Here is a 26,411-nt window from a genome sequence, read left to right as displayed (position 1 = left end):
AGCACACACAGGAGAACTCTCATTGGCTGTACCTCTCCTCAGAATGGCCTTCAGGACTCTTTCAGTTTTCTATACTACCTGGACCTTTGCGCTGCCTTCAACTGCAAACCAATGGAATTGCAGCAAATTGACAAAATGTGTGGCAGTCCCTAAGGCACAGACGGGACTCTCCTGCCACGCTGGATGTTCTGCTCCACGATCTACACGTTTCCCAAACAGTTGTTATCCCATTACAACTAGCCTGTTTTGGCCGTTGATGTGTATTACATGACTCAAGTCACTGTCAAATTCATCTGGGTGTTTGAAATGAAAAGTGCTGAAAATACTCAACAGGCCTGGCAGCATCTGTGGAGAGAGAGAGAAAGAAAAATATAAGAAAATTATCTAGGGTTTGGGTAATTTACAGGTGAAATTTAATTCTGATTCACCCTCCACAGATGCTGCCAAACCTGTTGAGTATTTCCAGCATTTTTCGCTCATTTCTAGCATCCGCAGGATTTTGCTTTTGTGTTGTCTGGATGTTTGTTTGATTTTGATCTGACCTGTGAATAGAGTGAGATTGAGACTCTGGTTTCTTTCAAGTTTACTTATTTAATATCAGAAGGCTGACTGCTTTCCTTTCTCAGAGAACCTGTGTCCTTGTGCATGATCAATCTGTCAGCTCTTCTGTACTGCAGCTTTTCCGGGCCTCCCATTGACTTGTTGGGTAAAAGCAAATTATTTGAAGCCAAAAAAAAAGTTGGAAAATCTCAGCAGGTCTGGCAGCATCTGTAAGGAGGGAAAAGAGCTGGCGTTTCGAGTCCAGATGACCCTTTGTCAAAGCTAAAAGGCATAGAAAGTGGGAGATATTTATACTGCAGGGTGAGGGAATGAAAGATGAGTCATAGCCACAGAAACCAGGGGAAAAGACTGCTAATAGCTGTCCACAGAGAGAATAAAGGGTGTGAATGGCCAATTGGCAGAGAAGTGGTAGAATGTAGAGAAGGGGAAGTCCAGAAGGTCAGGGTCCTGATTGCGCACAGACCGAAGGTGCTCAGCAAAGCGATCAACCAGTCCACGCTTGGTCTCTGATATAGAGGAGACCACATTGGGAGCAGCAAATGCAATTCACCAAATTGAAAGAGGTGCAAGTGAAACGCTGCTTAACCTGGAATGAATGTTTTGGACCTTGGATGATAAACATAGAAGAGGTAAAGGGTCAGGTGTGACACCTTCTGTGATTCCATGGGAAGGTGCCATGAGTGACTGGAGAGGTGTTGAGACTTGTTGGGTGAAAGCATTCACTCATCCTTTACTGACTTTTATACTCTGCTTGTCACTTGTTGAATTCGATGTTGAGACTGGAAGGCTGTAAAGTGCCTAGCCAGAAGATGAGATGCTGTTCCTCCAATTTACAGAAATGAGGAGGAATTTCTTCAGCCAGAGAGTAGTGAATCTGTGGAACTCTTTGCCGCAGAAGGCTGTGGACGCCAGGTCATTGAGTGTCTTTAAGAGAGAGATAGTAGGTTCTTGATTAATAAGGGGATCAGGAGTTATGGGGAAAAAGCAGGAGAATGGGGATGAGAAAAATATCAGTCATGATTGAATGACAGAGCAGACTCGATGGGCTGAGTGGCCTAATTCTGCTCCTATGCCTTATGGTCTTTCTTCTGTTCACGTGGCATAGTTATTGAACCACACAACCAAGACCTGACCTCTCTTATTCTTCCTTATCAAGCCGCCTTTGAAGTCTTAGCAATCCTTCTATTTCTCATGAGCATAACTGTCACATGTTTTTAACCATATAATTATCTAACCATTTTATTTCTCCATCAGAAATACTTTTGTTTTTAGTTTCATGGATTCCAGCTGGCATCAGAATCTAACCTTTTACACACGGTTCTTTTTTTTCAATACAGAAGCTTAATTTTAGCTAACAAAGTACATTGGTTCATGATAGGCATGTGTAACATTGAACAGCACAGAAGGAGGCCATTCAGTCCATCATGTCTGCACTGGCTCCTTAGAAGGGGTTATTTAATCAATCTCACTCCCATTTCTCTTTCCCAATAGCCCTATAAATGATACTTCAAATTCATTTTTGAAAATTAATGAATCTGCTTCCAGCAAATTTTCAGGAAATGCAGATCCAGCAAAATTTGCTGCTTAATAAAATTTTGCCAATCTCCCCTCTGGTTCTTTTGCCAGCTACAGAGTTCAGTCAATGCAGAAATCACCAAATAATTACTAGCAAGGGAATCTCAAGGTCACTTACAATGTACAAAAATAGCCCTTGTTTGCTTTCTCTTAGGAATAAACTGTGCATGGTTTTGGCTGTATAATACATAGCGTGCAATTACTTTTTTAAATGTCTCTTTGTACAGCAAAATTTGCTAAATTTGGTGGGAAGGACGATGGTTCAAGTTTCAAAGCTGCTCTGCTGTCTGGTCCTCCTGGTGTCGGTAAAACAACCACAGCCGCTCTAGTCTGTAAGGTAAGACCACATCAGTACTAGAATAAAGTGCCTTTCCCTTTCATGATTAACATGTGGTGCATTTATAATACAGGCTTTGCAATTTGCAGTAACGGCATTACTTTGTTATAAATCCAGAAAGATACAACTTGATAGTAAGTCATCTCTTATTACTTATTCCAGCTATGATTTAGGAAGTGCCAGTCAGCCTCTTGGACTTCCACCTGCAGTTCATTTATTTTTACAGCACTGACCTTGCTGCTTGCATTCTTCATTGCTGGGATAAAAGCTGCAATGGCCTGAGTGCCCAGAACTCTCCTGAGAAAAGTCATAGCAGTCTCCACCAGGCAGTATAAAGGAAGGTACCGAATGACTGACTGCAATCAATGCTGCAGCTTTCTGTCTGCGTTGTAATTGCAGCAATGGATTAATGTTACCAACATTGAGTGCAATTAATCTTCTTCATGTTGAAACACAAATGTCACAATCTCAAGTTATCTCAGCGCTTTTATGTTCAATTATAAACATGTCACAGTGAGAACGAGGCAGTCTTTGTATTCATTCCCCCCCAGTAGTTTACAATATTTAATTAATGGATGATTTCAGGCACTGAACAGACAGGCATAATAGAGAAAATGTAGAAGTATTGATGTATATTTACAATCAGTTTGTGCAATCTTCCGATCAGCACTCAGTGGAAGCATTGAACAGATTTCTACATTCAATAATCTTCTGTTTTGCAAATCATACTGCACTCGAGATTAGAAACATAGCAAATTTATTGTACAGAAGGAGAACTTCCAGCCCATCAAGTCTACGCCAGCTGAAAAAGAACGATCTAAACGAATCCCATTTTTGAAGTCTTGGTCTGTAGGTGAGGGTCATATTTTCTCTCAATATTTATCCCAATTTCCCATTGAAGGCTACCAATGAATCTATATCACTGCCCTATCAGATAATGCAGTATTTTTCCTCACGTTACCTCTGGTTCATCAATGTCCTGAAATCTGTGCCCTCCAGCTATTGACCCTTCAGTCATTGGAAACAGTTTCTTTTTATTTACTTTATCCAAACCCGTCATGATATTAAACAATTAATGAGATCTCTCCTTAGAATAGAGAAGAGTTTGAAAGACTAGTTCTGAAACCAGAGATGAAGCTGCTTTTGGTATTCAGAGAATAGTAATCAATTAGATTGGACATTGAATACATCCATCCAAACTAAAATGCAAACTTTGCAAAACATCTCTGAACACTCATCTCAGAAAATGTCTGATAATGAATTGAGTTACTATAATGGAAGTAGCTTGAGAATCACTTGCAATGGTTTTTCTTGCTGCCCCTGTTCTGCCTCGGGTGTTCTTCAAGGAACGCTTCTTATCCCATCCTATTTCTTATCCACATACTGTCCCTTGGTGACATCATCTGAATGCGCAGCGCTAGTTTTCAGATGTACACTGATGATAGCAAGTTCTGCCTTACCACCACCTCTTTCAACTCATCCACTTTTACTTTAATTATCAGACTGCTTATCCAACTCCAGTACTGGATAGCAGACTCCAATTAAATATTGGAAATCGCAGAATCCCTCCAGTGCAGAAGGAAGCCATTTGGCCCGTTGTGTCTGCGCCGACCACAATCCCACCCAGACTCTATTCCCGTAACCCTACATATTTACCCCGCTAATCCCAGTGACACTAAGGTCAATTTAACATAGCCAATCAACTTAACCCGCACACCTTTGGACTGTGGGAGCACTCGGAGGAAGCCCACACAGACACGGGGAGAATCTATCCATGGTGTTGTCTGCAAATTTAGCTACCATGAATTTGCTCCCTTCACCTAAGTGATTGTTGCAAGTTGTGGCCCCAGCACAAATCCCTGTGGGACTCCACTCATCACTTCCTGCCAATCAGAAAATGACCCATTTATGCATACTGTTTTCTGGCAGCCAGCCAATCATCTTTCCATACTAATAAGTTACCCCCTACATCATGAGCTTTTATTTCTGCAACCATCTTTGATACAGCTCCTCACCAGATGTCTTCTGTAAATCCAAGTATGGTGCATTTAATGGTTCCCATTTATCCACAGCACATGTTACCCCTTCAAAGAACCCTAATAAATTGGTTAAACATGATTTCCCTTTCATAAAACCATGCTGACTCTGCCTGATTGACTATTGAAATGCCCAGCTGTAACCCCTTTGATCAATTCTAATACCTTCCCCATGACAGACGTCAAGCTAACTGACCTATAGTTTCCTGTTTTCTGCCTCTTTTTTCCTGACATTGCCTCTATCTTGGCTCATCTGCTGCTGAAACCTTCATTCCTGCCTTTGTTACCTCTAGACTTGACTATTCCAGCACACTCCTTACTGGTTTCCTATATTCTACCCTACGTAAACTTGAGGCCATCCAAACCACTTCCCATATCTTAACTTACACCAGATCCCATTCCCTGATCACCCCTGTGCTCACTCACCAATATTAGCACCGGTTAAGCAACATCCTAATTTTAAAATTCTTATCCTTGTTTTGAAACCTCTCCGTAGCCTCGCCTCCTTCACCCCCAAATCTCCGCCAGCCACAAAATTGTCTTATTCAGGCCACTTGTATGATTTTAATTACTCTGCCATTGGTTGCTCTCCCTTCAGTTGCGTAGGCCCCAAATTCTGGAATACCCTTGTTACACCTCTCTGCCTCGCTTTCCTCCTTTAAGACTCCTCGGCACCTACCTCTTTGACTAATATCTCATGTAGCTCGTTGTCATTGTTTTGTAATGCCTCTGTCAAGCATCTTGAACTTTTCATTACATAAACGACACTATATAAATGTAAGTTGTTGAAGTTAATGTAATTCTTGCATTCATCAAATGTGTCAATTAGTCATTTGCATCTGAGTAGAGGAACTTGCTTCCTTCTAAGTTCTTCAGTTTAAACACATCTCCTACCCCTCAGTTCCACGTTTGATGTCACCTAACCCTTGTTCCTTTATTTGCCTAACCTTTCTATTCTCTTTGAATTTGATGTCCTTCAAAGGAGCCTTAATCCTTCATTGGTATTGCCTATATATATGTATAACATTTTCTTAAAGCAATATTGACAATATGAGTTGTTTTTTTTTTCTGGCAGGATCTGGGATACAGCTATGTTGAACTTAATGCCAGTGACACTCGCAGCAAAAACTCACTGAAGGAAGTGATAGCAGAGTCACTGAACAACACCAGCATCAAAGGATTCTACTCTGGTAGGTGCTTATGTGTGTAGTGGGTCCAGATTAGTTTTGCCAGTACACAGTTGGTACAGTTCGACAAGACTTTCTTCTACATTTGTGAATTATTTTTTTAATTTCAGGGGCTTCATCTGTAAGCACCAAACACCTACTGATCATGGATGAGGTGGATGGGATGGCTGGCAATGAGGACAGGGGTGGGATACAGGTAACGGTTTGACTGCTTCATTTAGTGTAGAAGCTTATTTGTTTAAATAAAATCTAGCCAGGGAACTCTAAATAAACTGCCACATCTCGTTTATATATAAGCGCTTGGCGGCTGTCAAAGCAGGATCATTGTATTTGCAGGATGTTGTTTCGAACAATACAATATTGGGCTGCAACTTCTGAGCTCCAGAGCAGTGTAACCAGGGGGTGCCCCAAAGATATGCTGGGGAGAGGATGTTTCCTCTTGCCAGAGAATCTAGAATAAGGGGTCATCCTTTAAAAAAAATAATGGTTGGTCGTTTAAGATGGAGATGAGAAGAAATCTTTTTCAGAGGGTTGAGTGTCTCTGCTTCCACTGTCTTGAGTTCCAGAGTCTTTGAATATATTTAATGTAGAGCCAGATAGATTATTGATTAACAATGGGGTGAAAGGTTATTGGAGTAGACAGAAGTTGCAATTGCATTTACCATGATCTTATTGAATAACAGAGCAGGCTCGAGGGGCCGAGTGGCCTACTGCTCCTCACTTGTATGTTTGTAAGTCTGGAATTGAAAGCTTGTCTAAGTAATGGTGACCATAACAATTATCACTGTTAAAAACCCAACTGGTTCACTAATATCCTTTTAGGAAAGGAAATCTGCCGTCCTTACCTGGACTACATGTGACTCCAGACCCACATCAATGTGATTGACACTGAACTGGCCTAGCAAGCCACTCGGGTTTAGCATGGAAACAGGCCCTTCAGCCCAGCTTGTCCTTGCCATCCAGGTTTTTACCACTAAGCTAGTCCCAATTGCCCATGTTTGGCCCATATCCCTCTATGCCCATCCTACCCATGTAACTGTTTAAATGCTTTTACAAGACAAAATTGTACCCGCCTATACTACTGCCTCTGGCAGTTCATTCCAGACACTCACCACCTTCTGTGAAAAAAGTGACCGTCCGGATACTTTTGTATCTCTCCCCTCTCCTTAAACCTGTGCCTTCTAGTTTTAGATTCCCCTACCTTTGGGAAAACTTTAAACTCTGTTTAAAGGCAGTAAGGGGTGAGCAAAAATGCTGACTTTGTCAGCAATGCCCACATCCCATGAAATAATTAAGAAAAATAAAAGGCATGTCCTGTAGAATTTATTAAGGCAGGTGCTTATCAATGTATTCATTGAAAGAGCTGCTTGATGATTGTGTTGATTTCTAGAGTGACTTGATAATTGGTACAAGTTGATTTTAAAAATAGCAAAGTGACAAACAGCCTTAAAGCTAATACAGAAATTGCAAAATATACAGAAAGCATGTATAAAATCAGTGTATAAAGATGAGGGCTGAAATTCTCCAACCTTGTCTGTAGATGGAATTCTCCAGTCCTGCTGCTGTGAAAGATGAGCAGGTTAGGTTGATTGGCCATGCTAGAATTGCCCCTTAGTGTCCTGGGATGCGTAGGTTAGAGGGATTAGTGGGTAAATATCTGGGGGTAGGGCCTGGGTGGGATTGTGGTCGGTGCAGACTCGATGGGCCGAATGGCCTCCTTCTGCATTGTAGGGTTTCTATGTTTCTATGATTTGGCTGAGTGCCAAATTCTCCATTCTTACTGGTAGCAGGACATGTGAGACTGGAGAACTCCAGCCGACGGATCAAGATGTACTTGTAAAATACAGCAGGATACATTTAATTGGTGCATTTTTATGAGCAACAAGAAAAAAACTACTTGCACAACTAATTATGACTTGGTTCTTGAACTTACAAAATTAAAGTGACTGCTTTTTAAGGCACTACATATTAAAAGATTGAACTAATTTAGGATGCAAGACTGAAGGCTTGAAGTCCACAGCTATTCTCTTCATACAGCAGGCTTTTTGGGTAATGAGCTCAAAACTGAAGAGTGTTAATTGCTGGGGAGTGTAACGGTTCCGGGTTTGGTTGTCTTTGACCAGAACTAAGTTCATAGTAATAGTCTGCAAGCAGAGCTTTGCTATGTGGCATTATTCACTTGTCTAGTAGTGATGCAACATTGTACAAAGAGGCAGTCACATAGTAATAGTGTCCTACATTGATTACAGTTAAACAGGATATAATAGGTGAATTGATTAATATACTTTGATTACTTGATCATTTTGAAACTCGCTTTGACTCACCTGATGAAGGAGCAGCGCTCCGAAAGCTCGTGCTACCAAATAAACCTGTTGGACTTTAACATGGTGTTGTGAGACTTCTTACTGTGTTCACGCCAGTCCAACACCGGCATCTCCACATTTTGAAACTAGGCGACAAGCTGACTGTTAAACAGAATTTTCCTACACCATGTCCCTAGAGGATTAGTCTGGACCTCTGGGTTGCTGGCCTAGTGACATTATGACTATATCATTGTCTCTCCTGGTTGTGATTTCCTTCTCTCCTCTTGGTCTCGTTATGTCAGAGGGCCGGTTCAGAGTGCCTGCTCTAACTACATTAAAAGGAACTTGGTTGTAAATGTTGGATGTATTTTTGATCTTTTTCAGGAACTGATTTCTCTCATTAAACAAACCAAGGTTCCTATAATCTGTATGTGTAATGACCGAAACCATCCCAAGATCCGCTCTTTGGCCAATTACTGCTTTGACCTCCGCTTCCAGCGGCCTCGAGTAGAACAAATCAAGGTGGGATTTGGATAGTTGTCCATTGTTGTGTCAAATGACTGTTTTTGCTCCTGCGTGGTTTCCTAGTTTAAATTTGTGTATTGGTTGAACTGCCATGGAGGTGACGACTATGACTTAGATTATTTAACCACCCAAATATTGATTCTTTTGTATAAGTTGTGCTTCCAAAGTCACCTTCACTCCCATTCTTCAGATGTTTTGCTCCTTTTTGCCAGTTGGCAGGAAGACTGGATGTAACTTTGTCTCACACATGCTTGGATGCAATACTGAGTGAATTGAGTGCTGGGAACTAGTTAACATTGTATTTGATAGACTGCCTCGGCCTGGCTGATTTAGCAATTGTCTTGAGTATAGACAACAGCAGCATTATATTTCATAGAACAGTCACTTTATAGCAACTTGCAGTTATCGCTGTCTAAAACACAACAATAAGCAATACTGAAAATAGTAATTGTTACGGTCTGTGTCATTTCTGTAGCAATGTTAAAATATTTGAGCCTGTGCTAACTTCTGTAAGCTGCTTTTTTTCAGGGTGCAATGATGACTGTTGCTTTTAAAGAAGGCTTGAAGATTCCCCCACCAGCTATGAATGAAATTATACTTGCAGCCAATCAGGATATCAGACAGGTTAGTGAACTAACATTTTGGCGCAGAACTAGGAGTTAATGGCATACTTGTATTTGTGTGATTCTAAAATGTTATGATAGGTTACAGAACTTCCGATTTTACAGGTATGTCCTCGTCGTCTCAATTTGAAAATCTTTTACTCAACTTGCATCAGTGTTACTAATTATTGTCTGTGTCCCTTTTGATCTTGTTTTGTTTAACTGCTTAATACAAGGTGCATGTTGCTGTTTTAGCAGTTGCTATTACCTCACCTTGTGTATTACTCCCAGAATTAACTGAAAATGGGAAGAAATAAAATACTGAAAAGTTTAAAGCAAAGGCAGACTCCTCTCCAAAAAGATGCTGGGGTCACAGGACTGAGGATCATTGAATTAGCTTGTGCAGATGTTATTAGGAGCAAGAGTAGGACATATACAGCCTCTTGAACCAGTTTCACAAATGTGTTAGATCATGCTGAATCTGTCTCAACTCCATTTGCCCATCTTTGCTCTGTAACCCTTGATACCCATACATAATAAAAATCTGCCAGTCTCGGTCTTGGAAGCACCTTTTGAGAGGGAGAATTGCCTGATTTCCTTGATGTGGAGATGCTGGTGTTGGACTGGGGTGGGCACAGTAAGAAGTCTCTCAGTACCAGGTTAAAGTCCAACACGTTTATTTGGAATCACAAGTTTTTGGAGTGCTGCTCACCTGATGAAGGAGCAGCGCTCCGAAAGCTCGTGATTCCAAATAAACCTGTTGGACTTTAACCTGGTGTTGTGAGACTTCTTACTTAGATAGCCTAGCATTAATAATGAATGTGTCCCATTTTTCTAGAGATTCCTTCACTAGAGAAAATAGTTTCTCTGTATCTATCCCATCAAATCGATGCGATTTTTAAATACCTTGATCAGATCACCCATCAGTCTTTGCTCAAGGGAATACAAACTGAGTTTATGCAATCTGTCCTCACAATTTAATTCTTCAAGCTCCGATAGCTTTCTAGTGAATCTTTGCCAACCAAGGTCATTATTAATCATCTTGAGTTATGTTGCTCAAAACTGATGCAGTATTCCAAAAGAGGTCTCGTCAACTAGATCTTAATTTTGTCCCCTTTTTATTTCAACTCTCTTAATAAATACTATTAGCCTTTTTGATTTTTTTTGTACCTAATTGTCAACTTTTAGTGATTTGTGTACTTGGACATCAGATCTCTTCTCTAAAGGTGTAGATTCCTTGTTTTACTGCTATTGGGCAGGGCATAAACTTCAATTAATTTACTTCCCTGATTTCCTGTTGTATACAACTTATGTAGGTCTCCAAGACAGACTCTACTTTCAAGAAGTAACAAGCATCTTGGGTGATCCATACTTGTTCATTTCACAGCAATTGTGTATATAGAACCAATAATGTTGGCAATAAAGTCATAGATTAAAAACTTGGATGTTAACATCTACAGTGGCCTTATTGTCAGGATTATTTGTTGGGATATATGCCTATATCTTCTCTACATTGCATTCAAAAAAACAACAGACCAGATGCTGTCTTTCCTGACTCTCAATGGGCTGCTATCTTCACTGTTCCTAAAGATCTGATTCTTGGCAACTGGAAATGGTACCAGATAGTCAATCCCTCCTTCAGCTCATAATGGAAGGTAATTGGGAGACATTAGCAAATCTTGGAGTCAAGGGCCATGTGCACCCCGTCAGCTGTGATATGTTCCATGGCATTGATGTTTAGATGGACTGATGGTGGAGGAACAAACGCGGTAGAGGTGGCGGCACGGTGGTATACAGTTAGGAGGGAGTTGCCCTGGGAGTCCTTAACATCGACTTCGTACCCCATGAAGTCACGTGACTTCAGATTAACCATGGACAAGGAAACCCCTTGCTGGTTACTACGTACCATCTCTTTTGGCTGATGAATCAATACTCTTTCATGTTGAACAACACTTGGAGGAAGCACTGAGGGTGGCAAGGGTGCAAAATATACTCTAGGTGGGGGATTTCAATGTCCATCACCAAGAGTGGCTCGGTGGCAGCACTACTAATCGAGCTGGTCACGTCCTAAAGGATATAACTGCTAGACTGGGTCTGCAGAAGGTGGTGAAGGAACCAACAAGAGGAAAAAGCATACTTTACATCATCCTTGCCAATCTGCCAGCTGCATCTGTCCATGACAGTATCGGTAAGAGTGACCACCGCACAGTCTTTGTTGAGACAAAGTCCCACCTTCACATTGAGAATAACCTCCATCGTGTTGTGTGGCACTGTCACCGTGCTAAATGGGAAAGACTTCGAACAGATCTAGCAACTCAAGACTGGGCATCCATGAGGCGCTGTGGGCCATAAGCAATAGTGGAATTGTACTCCAGCACAATCTGCAACCTCATGGCCTGGCATATCCCCCACTCGACCATTACCATCAAGCCAGGGGATCAACCCTGGTTCAATGGAAAGTGCAGTAGGACATGCCAGGAGCAGCACCAGGCATAGCTAAAAAATAAGGTGTCAACCTGGCGATGCGACCAAACTTGCTAGTCAAATGGCAAAAAAAGCAAGTGATAGACAGAGCTAAGCGATCCCACAACCAACGGATTAGATCAAAACTCTGCAGTCCTGCCACATCCAGTCGTGAATGGTGGTGGGCAATTAAACAACTCACTGGAGGAGGAGGCTCCACAAATATCCCCATCCTCAATGCTGGAGGAGCCCAGCACATCAGTGCAAAAGGTAAGGCTGAAGCATTCAGCCAGAAGTGTCAAGTGGATGATCCATCTTCGCCCCTTCCAGTGGTCCTCAGCATTTCCGATGTCAGTCTCCAGACAATTTGATTCACTCCACGTGATATCAAGAAACAGTTGGAGGCACTGGATACTGTAAAGGCAATGGGCCCTGATAATATTGCGGCTATAGTACTGAAGACTGGTGCTCCAGAATTTGTGGCTCCCCAAGCCAAGCTCTTCGTGTACAGTTACAGCACTGGCATCTACCCGACAATGTGGAAAATTGCCCAGGTATGTCCTGTACACACAAAGTAGGACAAATCCAACTTGGCCAATTATCGCACACTCCGCCTACTCTCGATCATCAGTAAAATGATGGAAGGGGTCATCAACAGTGCTATCAAGCAGCACCTGCTCAGTGATGCCTAGTTTGGGTTTCGCCAGGGTCATTCAGCTCCTGACCTCATTACAGCCTTGGTTCAAACATGGACAAAAGAGCTGAATTCCAGAGGTGAGAGTGACAGCCCTTGACATCAAGGCTGCATTCGACCGAATGTGGTATCAAGAAGCACTAGTGAAACTGGAATCAATGGGTATCAGAGGGTAAATTCTCTGCTGGTTGGAGTCTTAGCTGGCACATAGGAAGATGGTTGTAGTTGTGGAGGGTCAGTCATCTCAGCTCCAGGACATCTCTGCAGGAGTCCCTCAGGGTAGTGTCCGAGGTCCAACAATCTTCAGTTGCTTCATCAATGACCTTCCCTCTGTCTTAAGTCAGAAGTGGGGATGTTCGCTGCTGATTGCACAATGTTCAGCGGCGACTCCGACACTGAAGCAGTCCATGTTCAAATGCAACAAGATCTGGACAATATCCAGGCTTGGGCTGACAAGTAACATTGCCTGGCACTTGTGTGGCACGAATGACCATTACCAATAACAGACACTCTAACCATCGTCCCTTGACATTCAATGGTACCATCATCACTGAATCCCCCACTGTCAAAAACCTTGGGGTTACCATTGACCAGAAATTCAACTGGACTCTCCACATAAACACAGTGGCTATAAGAGCAGGTCAGAGGTTAGGAATACTACGGCGAGTAGCTCACCACCTGACTCCTCAAAGCCTGTCCACCATCTACAAGTCAGGAGTGTGATGGAATACCTTGCACTTGTCGTGATGGGTGCAACTCCAACAACGCCCAAGAAACTTGACACCACTTGTAACTACAAAGACGTGAGGGAGAAGCTGGCCAGAGTTGATTGGAAAGGGAGCCGAGCAGGGAAGGCAGTGGGACCGCAATGGCAGGAGTTTTTGGGAGTTATTCGGGAGGCACAACAGAAATTCATCTCCAGGAGGAGGAAACATGATAAGGGGAGGATGAGGCAGCCATGGCTGACGAGGGAAGTCAAGGACAGCATAAAAGCAAAAGAAAAAGTGTACAAAGTGCAAGGACTAGTGGGAAGCCAGAGGATTGGGAAGCCTTTAAAAGCAAGCAGAGGGCAACTAAAAAAGCAATAAGGAGGGAGAAGATGAAATATGAGTGTAAGCTAGCTAGTAATATAAAAGAAAATAGGAAGAGTATTTTTTTCAATATATAAAAGGTAAGAGAGAGGCAAAAATAGCCGTTGGACCACTGGAAAATGAGGCTGGAGAAGTAATAATAGGAAACAAAGCAATGGCAGAGGAACTGAATAGTTACTTTGCATCAGTCTTCATGGTGGAAGGCACCAGTGGGATGTCAGGGGGCACAGGTGAGTGTAGTGGCCATCACTAAGGAGAAGGTTCTGGGGAAACTGAAAGATCTGAAGGTGGATAAATCACCTGGACCGGATGGACGACACCCCAGGATTCTAAAAGAGATAGCTGAGGAAATTGTGGAGGCATTGGTGGTGATCTTTCAGGAATCACTGGAGGCAAAGAGGGTAAGAAGTTTAACAACACCAGGTTAAAGTCCAACAGGTTTATTTGGTAGCAAAAGCCACACAAGCTTTCGAGGCTCTAAGCCCCTTCTTCAGGTGAGTGGGAATTCTGTTCACAAACAGAACTTATAAAGACACAGACTCAATTTACATGAATAATGGTTGGAATGCGAATACTTACAACTAATCCAGTCTTTAAGAAACAAAACAATGTTTCTTAAAGACTGGATTAGTTGTAAGTATTCGCATTCCAACCATTATTCATGTAAATTGAGTCTGTGTCTTTATAAGTTCTGTTTGTGAACAGAATTCCCACTCACCTGAAGAAGGGGCTTAGAGCCTCGAAAGCTTGTGTGGCTTTTGCTACCAAATAAACCTGTTGGACTTTAACCTGGTGTTGTTAAACTTCTTACTGTGTTTATCCCAGTCCAACGCCGGCATCTCCACATCATGGCAAAGAGGGTACCAGAGGACTGGAAAGTAGCGAATGTAACACCGCTGTTTAAGAAGGGAGGGAGGCATCAGACGGGAAATTATAGGCTGGTTAGTCTGACTACAGTCATTGGCAAGATTTTAAAGTGCATTATTAAAGATGAGATCGCAGAGTACTTGGAAATGCATGATAAAGTAGGACTGAATCAGTACGACTTTGTCAAGGGGAAGTCATGTCTGACATCTGTTAGAGTTCTTTGAGGAGATAACAAGGAAGTTAGATAAAGGAGAGCCAGTGAATGTGATTTATTTAGATTTCCTGAGGTTTTTGACAAGGTACCACAGAGGAGACTGATAAATAAGTTAAGTGCCCATGGTGTTAAGGTTAAGATCCTGACATGGATAGAGGATTGGTTGACTGGCAGAAGGCAGAATGTGTGGATAAAGGGGTCTTTCTCAGGATGGCAGTCGGTGACTAGTGGTGTTCCTCAGGGGTCAGTGCTGGGACCACAACTTTTCACAATATACATTAACGATTTGGAGGGAGGAACTGAAGGCACTGTTGCTAAGTTTGCAGGTGATACAAAGATATGTAGAGGGACAGGTAGTATTGAGGAAGCAGAAGGACTTGGACAGGTTAGGAGAGTGGGCAAAGAAGCGGCAAATGGAATACAATGTGGGAAAGTGAGGTTATGCACTTTGGAATGCGGAATGGAGGCATAGACTATTTTCTAAATGCTTAGGAAATCAGAAACACAAAGGGACATGGGAGTTCAAGATTCTCAAGGCTAACGTGTATGTTCAGTCGGCAGTTAGGAAGGCAAATGCAATGTTAGCATTCATGTCGAGAGGGCTAGAATACAAGAACAGGGATGTACTTCTGAGGCTATATAAGGCTCTGGTCAGACCCCATTTGGAATATTGTGAGCAGTTTTGGGCCCCCTATCTAAGCAAGGATGTGCTGGCCTTGGAAAGAGTCCAGATGAGGTTCACAAGAATGATCCCTGGAATGAGGAGCTTGTTATATGAGGAACGGTTGAGGACTCTGGGTCTGTACTCTTTGGAGTTTAGAAGAATGAGGGGGGATCTTATTGAAACTATTTACAGGATACTGTGAGGCCTGGATAGAGTGGACGTGGAGAGGATGTTTCCACTGGTAGGAAAAACTAGAACCAGAGGGCACAACCTCAGGCTAAAGGGATGATCCTTTAAAACAGAGATAGAACCATAAGGAGGAATGAGGAGGAATTTCTTCAGCCAGAGAGTGGTGAATCTGTGGAACTCTTTGCCGCAGAAGGCTGTGGAGGCCAGGTCATTGAGTGTCTTTAAGACAGAGATAGATAGGTTCTTGATTAATAAGGGGATCAGGAGAATGGGGATGAGAAAGACATCAGCCATGATTGAATGGCGGAGCAGAACCGATGGGCCGAGTGGCCTAATTCTGCTCCTATGTCTTATGGTCTTACCAACCAGGACAAAGCAGCCCGCTTGATTGGCACCACCGCAACGCTCAGCAGCAGTGTGTACTATCTACAAGATGCACTGCAGCAATTCACCAAAGATCCTTAGACAGCACCTTCCAAACCCATGATCACTTCCATCTAGGGCACGAGCAGCAGATACGTGGGAGCACCACCACCTGCAAGTACCCCTCCAAGCCACTCACCATCCTGACTTGGAAATATATTGCCATACCTTCGCAGTCGCTGGGTCGAAATCTTGGAATTCCCTCCCTAATGGCATTGTGGGTCAACCCACAGCACGTGGATTGCAGCAATTCAAGAAGGCAGCTCATCACCACCACCTTAAGGGCAACTAGGGATGGGCAATAAATGCTGGCCAGCCAATGGCATCCATGAACCACATCAGAATGCTGTTTCAATTCTGAAATGTCGCCTGTGACCGGTTTAGTTTTCTTATACTTTACACTCTATCCACAAATCCAGCAAGAACCCTGCATGTTCATATACTCTGACTTACTTTGTAACTTTTGTCTTTAATTTTCTAGATTCTGCACAATCTCAGTATGTGGTGTGCGGAAAACAAGACTTTGACTTACGATCAAGCAAAAGAAAATGGCAGCAAGACCAGGAAAGATATTAAACTGGTGAGGCTGTCATTTAGACAATATTTTGTTTCTTATTGTTGCACTTATTATCGAAATAGTATTATTTGTGAAGTTTTGGGCTTCACACCAACATTCATAAATTTGTATCATAGCACTGATTAAACATATTTGCTCTTGCTTATTATAATCTGGTGAGTTTAATTTATTGATGAGTAATTAATGTTAAAAGCTGGAATTCCCCATATAGTGCTTTCAGTACCAAGTACATCCAGGAAATTTTGCAAAAGGGAAGAGGGATATAAATAGAAAACTAGATCTTTTGGAAAAATCGCACTGTTCCGTGTTGCTTGGTATAGTTATTGCATTAAATCAGTGTAGGCGATTGGTGGTAATCCTATTATTCTGAGTAAGGCTTGAACTTTGATAAGTATAAAGCAAATCCCTTTGGATATTCCATTAGATAAATGTACTATTTTGCTTGTATCGAAAAATCTATAGAAACAATGCTTATAAAAAAAGTCAATCTCCTGATTCCAGGGTCCCTTTGATGTTGTGAGAAAAGTGTTTGCTGCTGGGGAGGAAGCTGCCCACATGAGTCTTATAGACAAATCAGACCTCTTCTTTCATGATTACTCAATAGGACCACTTTTTGTGCAAGAAAACTACCTGCATGTGAAGCCAGCAGCCGCCGGGTACGTAGTGACCTTGTCTCCTTGTTTTACTTGTGTGTAACATCTTTTACGGTACATTTCATAGAATCATAGAATCCTACAGTGCAGAAGGAGGCCATTCGGCTCATTGAGTCTGCACCAACTAGAATCCCACCCAGGCCCTATCGCCATAACCCTATGCATTTACCCTATCTAGACCCCTGACACTAAGGGGCAATTTATCTTGGCCAGTCCACCTATCCCACACATCTTTGGAGTGTGGGAGGAAACTGGAGCACCTAGAGGAAATCCACACAGAAATGGGGAGAACATGCAAACTCCATACAGACAGTGACCCAAGCTGGGAATTGAATCTGGGTCCCTGGCGCAGTGAGGCAGCAGTGCTAACCATTGTGCCACCATGCTGCCCATCTTGAATTTTATGTTTCTGTATAAAAACATTGTCCTGTGAGGCTGGGATGCACATGTGTTCCCTCAGCTGGTGATACCATTAGTAATTAGTCTGAAGTTAAATGAATTAAAAAATAAAATCCAAACAATCCAGGAGTACGGAGTTCTGGGTTTAATAATACAACCAATTGATCATCTGTTGACTTGAAGTAATTTGGCAATGAGACCTTTCAACTGCGGACAAAGATTAAATCTGGGTGATTCAACACTAGACCAATAGGATGATGCAAGGGGCGGTTACACAGCAGAAATAGTCTGAGGAATCTCTACCCGAGCACAATTTAATTATTTCTAAAACTTTTTAAAGGGTGCATGAGTGAGATTTTAATAGGCCCCTGAATCACTTTTCCATGATGAAGATACTCACCTGGACAGAATTGTATAAAGTTTATATATCACTAATGTATTTATATAATGCACAGTCCTCCAGGGCCTTATCATCCTGTTTAGAACGCTGTGCGAGGGATTGGAACGGCAGTAACTGAAAAAATAGAGAATCACAACCTGGAGTTTTCCACAACCCAGCCAGCATGTTCTTTAGGGAACCGGGCAGAGGGTTGTGGGGTGAATAACTGGAATTCCCAATCTTTGTTAAATTTCCTATTTATAGTTCTACATTTGCACAGAATGCACTGTAAAACCACAATGTTGAACGTTGGTTTGGAATAGCAGCATTGTGTCTAAATACTTGTATCCTGCAGGTTATACAGCTGCTGACTTGATCTGGCTGTTCCTATCTATCTTTTCTCAGCATCTTGTGCATTTGTTGCCCTTTACTGAAGTCACTGAATCCTGCTTCACTTGTCGCTGTTAGTAGCTGTTCTGTGCTTATGTTTTAGAGCAAACATGAAGAAGCACCTCATGCTTCTGAGTAAGACAGCAGAAAGTATCTGTGATGGGGACCTTGTTGATAAACGAATTCGTTCTCTGCAGACGTGGAACCTGCTCCCTACTCAGGTCAGTGCTAGTGAGAGTTGTTGAGTGGATAGGTGTTTTCTCTTACTCTTTTCTGTAACTTTGTAAGCCTGTTATTGAATCTAAAATGTGCTTCACTTGAAATGTATGAAATAAACTTTGTTTCACAAGTTATTAAGTTGTAGGCTACTTGCCAAGTAACTAATAAACTAATATATTTATAATGCCAAATGTCAGTTTTACCCCATTGAACACAATGAAGAAGAAATGGGTTTAAGTCCCACGCTAGGACAATAATTCATCATCTGATCAGACACTTGCTGAAGGAATATTGCAACAGGAAATTAATTGTTCTTTGCGTGAGATGTTAACATGTACTTGAATAATTGGAATGAGTTTAAATAAATTCCTGTGCAGCTTTTCAAATAAACGCAAGGAGTTTTTCCAGTTTCCTGGTCAGCATTTCTCCTCAACGAACATCCCAAAAATAGATCAGCTCATTATCTCATTTGCTGCTCATGGAACCTTGCTCTGTGCATATTAGATGTTTTTTTCTGTACACAAAGGGTGCCTATATTGGATAATTACTCCTCTGGGATATCCTGCATAAGTGCTGGTTTGCACTTATTTCACTTCTTTCAAGTTAAGTTTTGACTGATTTAGAATTTAACCTTAAACAGAAATAAGTGAAGGGGCCCACATGCATTTGTCTAAATCAATACAGGTCTGTAAATAAATCTTTCATTCAGCAGTTCTTACTTCCTGACTTGGCTGCTGATAAAGATTGAAATTTAGCTGTGCTTTTACTTATTTGGCTTGGTTGGACCTATTTTGTGCAAGGAGACTTCAATCTTTCTTTCCCTGACTGCTGCTTATGAGATCTTGCTGTATTCAAATTGCCTACATAATCGTTATACTAAAAGTAACTTCACAAATTCATCATTTAATATTGTTTGGTCAAACTTGTTTTTTTATTACATCGCTGATGAAATAGAGAGCACTGTAATGTTGCGATGCCTGCTACAACCAAGGTGCCGCCATAATTCTGGCTTCCTTGATTGTAACTATTATCTATGCAGAAACTCTGATTTCACAGATACATGAAAAAACTGAAAGCCGAACGATAACTGCATATAGATGGTGGCCCAATAACAAATAGACCAAACAATTTAAAGAATAAGAAATGACTAAATTGAAAGATTGGTTGCAGATTTGAAGATGAGATTTTAAAGAACAGACCTGCAAGAAGAACTCTAGACCTCTGAATATGTTTTTGACTGAAATTATGAGGCAGTATGGTGCTTTCTTCTTTGCCTTTGAGAGTGGATGTAATGGAACAAAATGTGATAAGGGAGAACAGGAAAATAATGTGCCTTTCTCAGATTATATCTCTTGTAGCATTGACAATTCTAATGGCAACGGCATTCCAAACTCCGGGTCATGAACCAGTGGAATACAGAATTGGTGGGATGTCTGATATGAATTAAGAATGGTGGTGAAAATATAATAAAAGTTTGTGAATTTCTGCATACCATTGAAGTCACTTATCTTGTTGTTTTGCAGGCCATTTATGCCAGTGTGATTCCTGGTGAGTTGATGAGGGGGTATATGTCACAGTTTCCAAGTTTCCCAAGTTGGTTGGGAAAATTTTCATCCACTGGCAAGCACGATCGCATAGTGCAAGAACTTACCAGGCACATGTGCCTAAGGTATGGAGATGGAATTTCAGCAGAGTTGCTATTTATACCACTAACATAGGTCTCCTTTTTAAAAACAGATCACTGATTGTAAGAATTTCCTAGAAACTTATAGGAAATTTGATACTGAGCTATGCAGGTCCATATTCAATCCCCAATCATTGTTTAGTTAGCTGAATACCTTGAGTTTGAAGTGGCAGCATTGCAATTGGCCTTGGTACCTCCAGCTTTGGAGGGGGATGGTGAGGTGGGGGGACAAAGGTTGGAATCAACCAAGATTATCCCTCCTGATAACTAGAAGCCATGTCTGCTTGAAAAAGGATGGGTGTGTGCAGCAGGTCAAAATGGTTTGTGATTTGTGATCCATTGGTGGAGGGATAGCTCATCAGTGCTTAGGGTTTAGGTTTACATACTTAAAAAATAAAGTAACTAGGGTTCATTACCAGCCAAACAGTGTACTAGTGCAGCCAGCGTTGAGTCAATACTTTGAGTGGGAGCAAGACAATTGAAGGTGGGCAAATGTACAGCTTCATTCAGCAGAGTGACGCATGTTCAGGTGTTGGTCAGCTCAGTACTTGGTGGTTTCTAGTCTGATTTGCATCTTGCTGAATGATGTGCATAGTCCACACGTAGTTAAAACCGTGATCTGATCAGCCTGGGAAGAATACTGACTTGACAACGACACCAAATTTAGATGAACATGGTTTTTAATTTGTTGTCTGTTGAACTTTGTCCAACCTCTTACATCTATACTTATTTTTTAAACTCAAAAGAACACACGCCAGTAAGCGGGCTATAAACTTGGATTATCTTCCTTACCTGCGGGACACCCTGGTACAGCCTCTGACACTTAAAGGAACAAATGGTGTTCAAGAGGCAGTTGAAACAATGGATGCGTATTATCTAATGAAAGAGGATGTGGACTGCGTCATGGAGATCAGCAGCTGGGGAGGTCGACCCGATCCTTTCTCCAAGCTAGATCCTAAGGTAACTTGAAGCCCATTTTGTTGCATTCTGGTTCAAGTGGAACTGAACTTGATGCAAATTCCAAGTCTAAGCAAAATTCATATGTGGCACAAACCCAGTGTTGCAAAACTTCTCAATTGCAGTAGATCCAATACGCTGTTATACTTATTTGTCTAGATTGTTTACAGCATCTCAAACCTTTTTCCCCCCCCTCGTCAGGTGAAAGCTGCATTTACTCGAACTTATAACAGAGAGACACACTTGACTCCCTATACACTGCAAGATGTAAAGAAATTGAAACGTGGAAGTGCAGCTGGATCTTCACTAGACTCTGAGCTCAGTGATGGATTACATACAGAGGATGTACAATCGGAGGAGACAGAGGATAACCTGGAATTAGATGGAATGATTAAGGTATGATCTAATTTTGATTTTTAAAAAAACCACTTGGGACATTTTGCTGAATAAAATGATTTAAAGCAGAATGTTAGCTGAAGAAGTCTACCTGGGACTGCTTGGTGTTTAATATTGAGGAACTAAATGAAGTTGCTTTGTAATGAGGGATAAGTGTGGAAGAGCAGTGGTACTTCGTGTGAGAGAAAGATGAAAGAGAAAGATAGCCACTTTATTCCTCTGGTCTCAATTCAGCTACAAATTGTTTATGACAATCAAACAAAACTTCCTGGGAATAATAGCTGATTGAGTTATAACTTGTGGATTAGAGTAGTGAGTTGAGGATTGTACCTAGTTGAGAATTTAGGGATAAGCATGTATCTCCTTTTGAAATAGGAGTAGTTTGGGTATTTTGTTTGAAGGTCTGGGTCAATTACAATTGGCATCTGCAGCCAAACTGCATTTAAAAGTAATCATCTCGAGGGCAGCTAGGACCCCACACTTTTAACCATTTGAAGTTTGCAACATTGAACAAAGTCATTTACCCTGTTGTCTGTGTGGCTCTTTGGTAGAGCAATCCAAAAACTATCCTGTTCTCCCAGAAATTACTTCTACTTCAAATGTTTATCTGCCTTCCCCTTAAAAGAAGAAATTGTCTCCGTTTCAACCACTCCCTGTGGCAAAGCAATCCAAACCCCAGCAATTTGTTGCTTCAAGAAATTTCTCTTCATTCTCTTGGTGACACTTTTAAAATCAGTCTCCAGTGATAATAGTACCAATATATTGAGTCTCTTAGAATTATAGTTTCTCATCCTGAGATTTTTGAACCTGACCTTCCTGGTCAAGGAAAATTGTAGAACTAAGTTGCATCGAGCCATGCATGGTGGGAGCTGCTCCACTGCCATGGGGCCCATGAAATATAAAAACAAAACATGGGAAGAAGCCATGTGATATCCTGAGTATGACTGTGAACAGTTCACTATTTTAATTAGTCAAAGGGTTAGGTACAGACCTATTTCTGTAAGGAGTAATGAGTCTGAGCAGATCTATGGAAGGTGGGTTTACAGTGTCTTTCAGTAACTTGTGTTGAGTTGAAAAAGGTTTAGGACTTTTCAAAGTTGTAGGTGTCTGTGGGGGCAGTGTTGCCTGCAGGACAATGAATCAAGGGTGAATAGTGAAGATACAGGAATAGACAAAGGTTCTGCAGCTTTTCTGTTGCCCTTATGCAAACAGGGTTGTAGAACTTCCCTTGGGAATGAATAGGTTTGGGTGGTTGAATATCCTGAGTTATACCCTGATTTGTTACGGTTGTTTTATCTCTGTGGTGTAATATTTTTTGGTTAAGATTCTTTAGAAATTGTATTTCCTTTCAGCCAAAGAAGCCTAAAGCAAAGAGCAGAGTGGAAGAAAAAATATCACAGCAAAAAGGAAGAAAAGATAAGGGGAAACGAAAGGCAACAAAATGATATTGTCCAGAAATCGACTGCTTTTTAACTGGCTGTAGCTCTGCTGAGAGAAAACAACACTGTAGAAAACAGGCTCAATGTCTGCTGCGCAATGTGACAATTCATGCCTGAATGCAGTTTCCTTTGGATACTTTAATTTTTTATTTGCTGTCTTTACTCACTGAAGTAGAGCTGTGTGCGAACTATTCACTGTATATATGCAATGCAAAAAAAACTACCCTTTAGGTATTTTTTGAAGCTGTACATTAAGTGACGCAAGTTCCTTTTGAATAAAGTAAATTTTGCAGTCTCATCTGCACCAGGAAGGTGATTCCTGTGTTACTTTCCTGTGCAGACATAACTGGAAACTGCTGAGAATGATAGTTAAGGATTAGCTGGTCTATTCCCTGCAGCGGCCTCTTGAGCTTTGAGATCAGTGTACCAAAATTTGTACAAGCATTGGTCCTGTTCTTACTATGGCCTTGGAGCTAGGCTGCCCCTCTATGGCCATAATAATATCAGTGTGGTGAAGTTGTGTTGCCTGGCACCATCATCCCTCCTCCCACAAATAATTTAAACCCACAGTTCTTGCACTTTATATTTTTGAGGCTATAAAAAGTATGTTGTTGCGACAGAAACTGAAAATGTCAAATTGCTCCTATTAGAGTGAAGTTAACTCAAGAATACATTTTGTGAATGGGTGGAAAAAACAAAGGGCTTTCTGTGCATGATGGAAGTGTATGCAACGTTGCTCCGTAAACACATCCTGAAGTGAGCAAGGAAGCATCATTGACTCCTCAGGCATTGCTGCATACTAAATTTTGCAGAGCCGAGATGCCATCGATATTGCAACAGTCTTTGTATCAGATTCTCAAGGTTCCATTCAGTCAGGGTTGCTTTCTTTTCTCTATTGGATAACATGGTAAATGCTTGATTCAGTGGAATATTTCTGTTGCTTCCTCCAATGAAAGTCAAAGCAAGTTGCTGCATGAAAGCGGTTTTTATTGTTGCTTTAAATGCTCTAAAACTTGTAGTCTTTCACCAGAGATGGCAGCTGAAGATTGTGCCATAGTTTCTGCAAATTCCTTTTGTATAACATTCACTGGAGTTGGATTGGGGGGGAAGGATCAAGCTGTTATAGCAGTTGACCATGATGGAGGTTGTTTAGCCATGACAGTGGTTTGTTGCATTGCCATTGCTTCCCATTTCAGCTGCTGACATGGTTGGGGCTGAGGTAATCCTGGAAAAGTTTTCCAGAAATAGGTCCATTTAGCCAAGAAACCGTCTCCACCAAAATTAAGGTAAGGTTCCCCTCTGGGGTTATGGGGTTGCAATATTACTAGCAAATGTGTTATGAAAGATAAATTAAGACTTCCATTTATTTAGTGCCTTATCAAATCCCATAAGCATTTCTAAATTCTTGGATCACAAATGACCAGTTAATATTTTTATGGTGTTTGTTAAACAGGAGAGCTTCCTCCCATAGGAACTTTAACTTCACTGGAGCAGGTACATGGGATCTTGAATTAATGTCCCATCTGAAGAATATCACTTCTGACAGTGCAGTTTTGCTTTAGCAAGTCACTATTCTCTATCCTGGAATAGGACTTGAAAGTCTAAAATTTTGCTATTTTAAAATGGCAGATGTGTTACTAATACCATAGACTGTGATTTCTAGCCATGAATACCTGTCTTGTGAAGAAAGATGGAACTCATTCCTGTGGAAGATTGTCTAATGGTTGGATTTCTTTCTGATAAATTGATTTATAGAAATCTACAATTACAAAAGATTCATTATAAAATAATTGTAAAAGAGAAGCTTTTTAGGATAACTTGATATGTTAACACAACAAAAATGTAAAGTGTTCAGAATATTTATTCAAAACCACTGACTTTGGATGAGCATTAGTCTGGAAGTAACTAGTGAGCTAGAAATTACAATGTATACAACATGGAATTTTAAAATTGCAATAAACTGAAGAGGCAATCAGGATATTATATAAAACACTTAAGATAATGATTTTAAATTAATTTATAAAAGAACAAAACTGGAACAATGAGCAGCTAACACCCAAAATATATAGAACAGACATTTGTGTACCTAAGATTTGAGCAGCGATTTAAAGTTTATTTCATGGCTAGATTTATAACTTGAGTTTAAAATGATAGTGTCTGAATTGGAGAAATAAGTAAAATGGTCTTATTTAGTTTCTGTTTGTAGCACAGAAATGGGGTGTATAGTCCAACATGTCCATGTGGCTTGTTTTCCATGCAAGCCTCCTTCCACCTTACTCAGCAATACATCTTTTGTGCTTATGTAGCTTCCCCTTAAATACATCTCAGCCAGTTGCTTCAACAGTTCCTTCTGATAGTGAGATCCACTTTCTCAGTAAAGATATTGCTCCTGAATTCCCTATTGGATATGTTAGTGATTGCCTTGTGTTTATGGTTCTAGTGATATCTTCTTTACATCTACCTTGTTAGAAGCCGAAACACCTCTCTGGTCTTCCCTCAGTCTTTTATCTAGGAAAAAAAAGCCCACCTGTTTTTTTTTCATCCCTAATAGGTGTAACTTCTCTGTTCTGGTGACATCCTTTTCGCCTCTTAATCCCTTTCTAATATATACAAACCAGAACTGTGCACTGTATTCCACTTGTGGTCTAACCAAGGTTCTGTACATGTTTAACATTTTTTCTGCTTTTTAATTCTATCTCAAAATGAATGGCACTGACTTTTTAATGCTTTATTTTTCTGCATCACTGCCTTTAGTGACTTGTGTACCTGTATCTGCAGATTCTTCTACCCTATTTAGACACCCCCGTGCCCCCCTCCAAGCAATATGTGTCTTCCTTACTCTTCCTACCAAAATGGCCACCTCACACTCGTTATTTTGCTAATTATACCATTTTATTAATGTCTTATTGTATTTGATCATAATTCTGTTTTATTTACACCACTTAATTTGGTTCCAGCAAATTTTGAAATTGTATTTACTAATTGGTCTATAATTCTCTGGACTTGTTGCATCTCTTTAAATATAGGAATCAATTAGCTAACTCTCACTTTGGCACTGTTTTCTAATAAATTTATATATGTGTAACAGTGCCTCTGATATCTCTTCCCTAAGTTTTAAGTTTATCTGCAGTACATCTGGACTGAGGGATTTTATCCTCTTGTTTATCAAACTTCCTCTGACTGTTCCTAAATGATTTAAAATCCTTTTTTATCTCTTTGAATGTATTGCTCATCTTGTTAGTGTCCCTATCAAAGCAATTAAGGTAGGTACACTCATCATCATGACTTGAAAACATATCATTCCTATATTATTACTGGATCAAAATCCTGCAACACCCTCTCTTATGTTATGGATGTACCTACACCATTGGGATTGCAGTGGTTCAAGAAGACAGCTTGCTACCAACTTTTCTTGAGAACAATTGGGGATGGGTAATAAATGTTGGATAGCCAGCAATGCACACATCCCATAAATGAATTTAAAATGTTATTTCCGCCACTACCTATCATGACTTCTTGTTTGTAGAATACTATATTTTTATCTTTTCATCTAATTTTATAGCTTCTGTGTTTTTAACTTATTCCTG

General features: G+C 40.9%; 1 protein-coding gene across 3 annotated transcripts in view; it reads left to right on the top strand.

The window, feature by feature from the left end:
* Positions 1-25,907, top strand: part of rfc1 (replication factor C (activator 1) 1) — a 77,360-nt gene extending 51,453 nt beyond the window's left edge. For all 3 annotated transcript variants that reach the window (XM_078216027.1, XM_078216035.1, XM_078216044.1), the window contains 12 exons: positions 2,364-2,473; positions 5,585-5,699; positions 5,807-5,892; positions 8,384-8,521; positions 9,053-9,148; positions 16,213-16,311; positions 16,810-16,964; positions 18,233-18,350; positions 19,872-20,017; positions 20,779-20,992; positions 21,191-21,385; positions 22,738-25,907. In XM_078216027.1, the coding sequence (XP_078072153.1) occupies positions 2,364-2,473; positions 5,585-5,699; positions 5,807-5,892; positions 8,384-8,521; positions 9,053-9,148; positions 16,213-16,311; positions 16,810-16,964; positions 18,233-18,350; positions 19,872-20,017; positions 20,779-20,992; positions 21,191-21,385; positions 22,738-22,830 (1,565 nt within the window). In that variant the 3' untranslated portion in view covers positions 22,831-25,907. The remainder of the gene's footprint in view (positions 1-2,363; positions 2,474-5,584; positions 5,700-5,806; positions 5,893-8,383; positions 8,522-9,052; positions 9,149-16,212; positions 16,312-16,809; positions 16,965-18,232; positions 18,351-19,871; positions 20,018-20,778; positions 20,993-21,190; positions 21,386-22,737) is intronic.
* The last annotated feature ends 504 nt before the right edge of the window (positions 25,908-26,411 follow it).

The sequence above is a fragment of the Mustelus asterias genome, chromosome 1 (genome assembly GCF_964213995.1).
Source record: "Mustelus asterias chromosome 1, sMusAst1.hap1.1, whole genome shotgun sequence".
In the NCBI taxonomy this organism is placed as follows: domain Eukaryota; kingdom Metazoa; phylum Chordata; class Chondrichthyes; order Carcharhiniformes; family Triakidae; genus Mustelus; species Mustelus asterias.
Note: the sequence above shows the minus strand (reverse complement) of the source record. Positions and strands in the feature narration are given on the sequence as shown.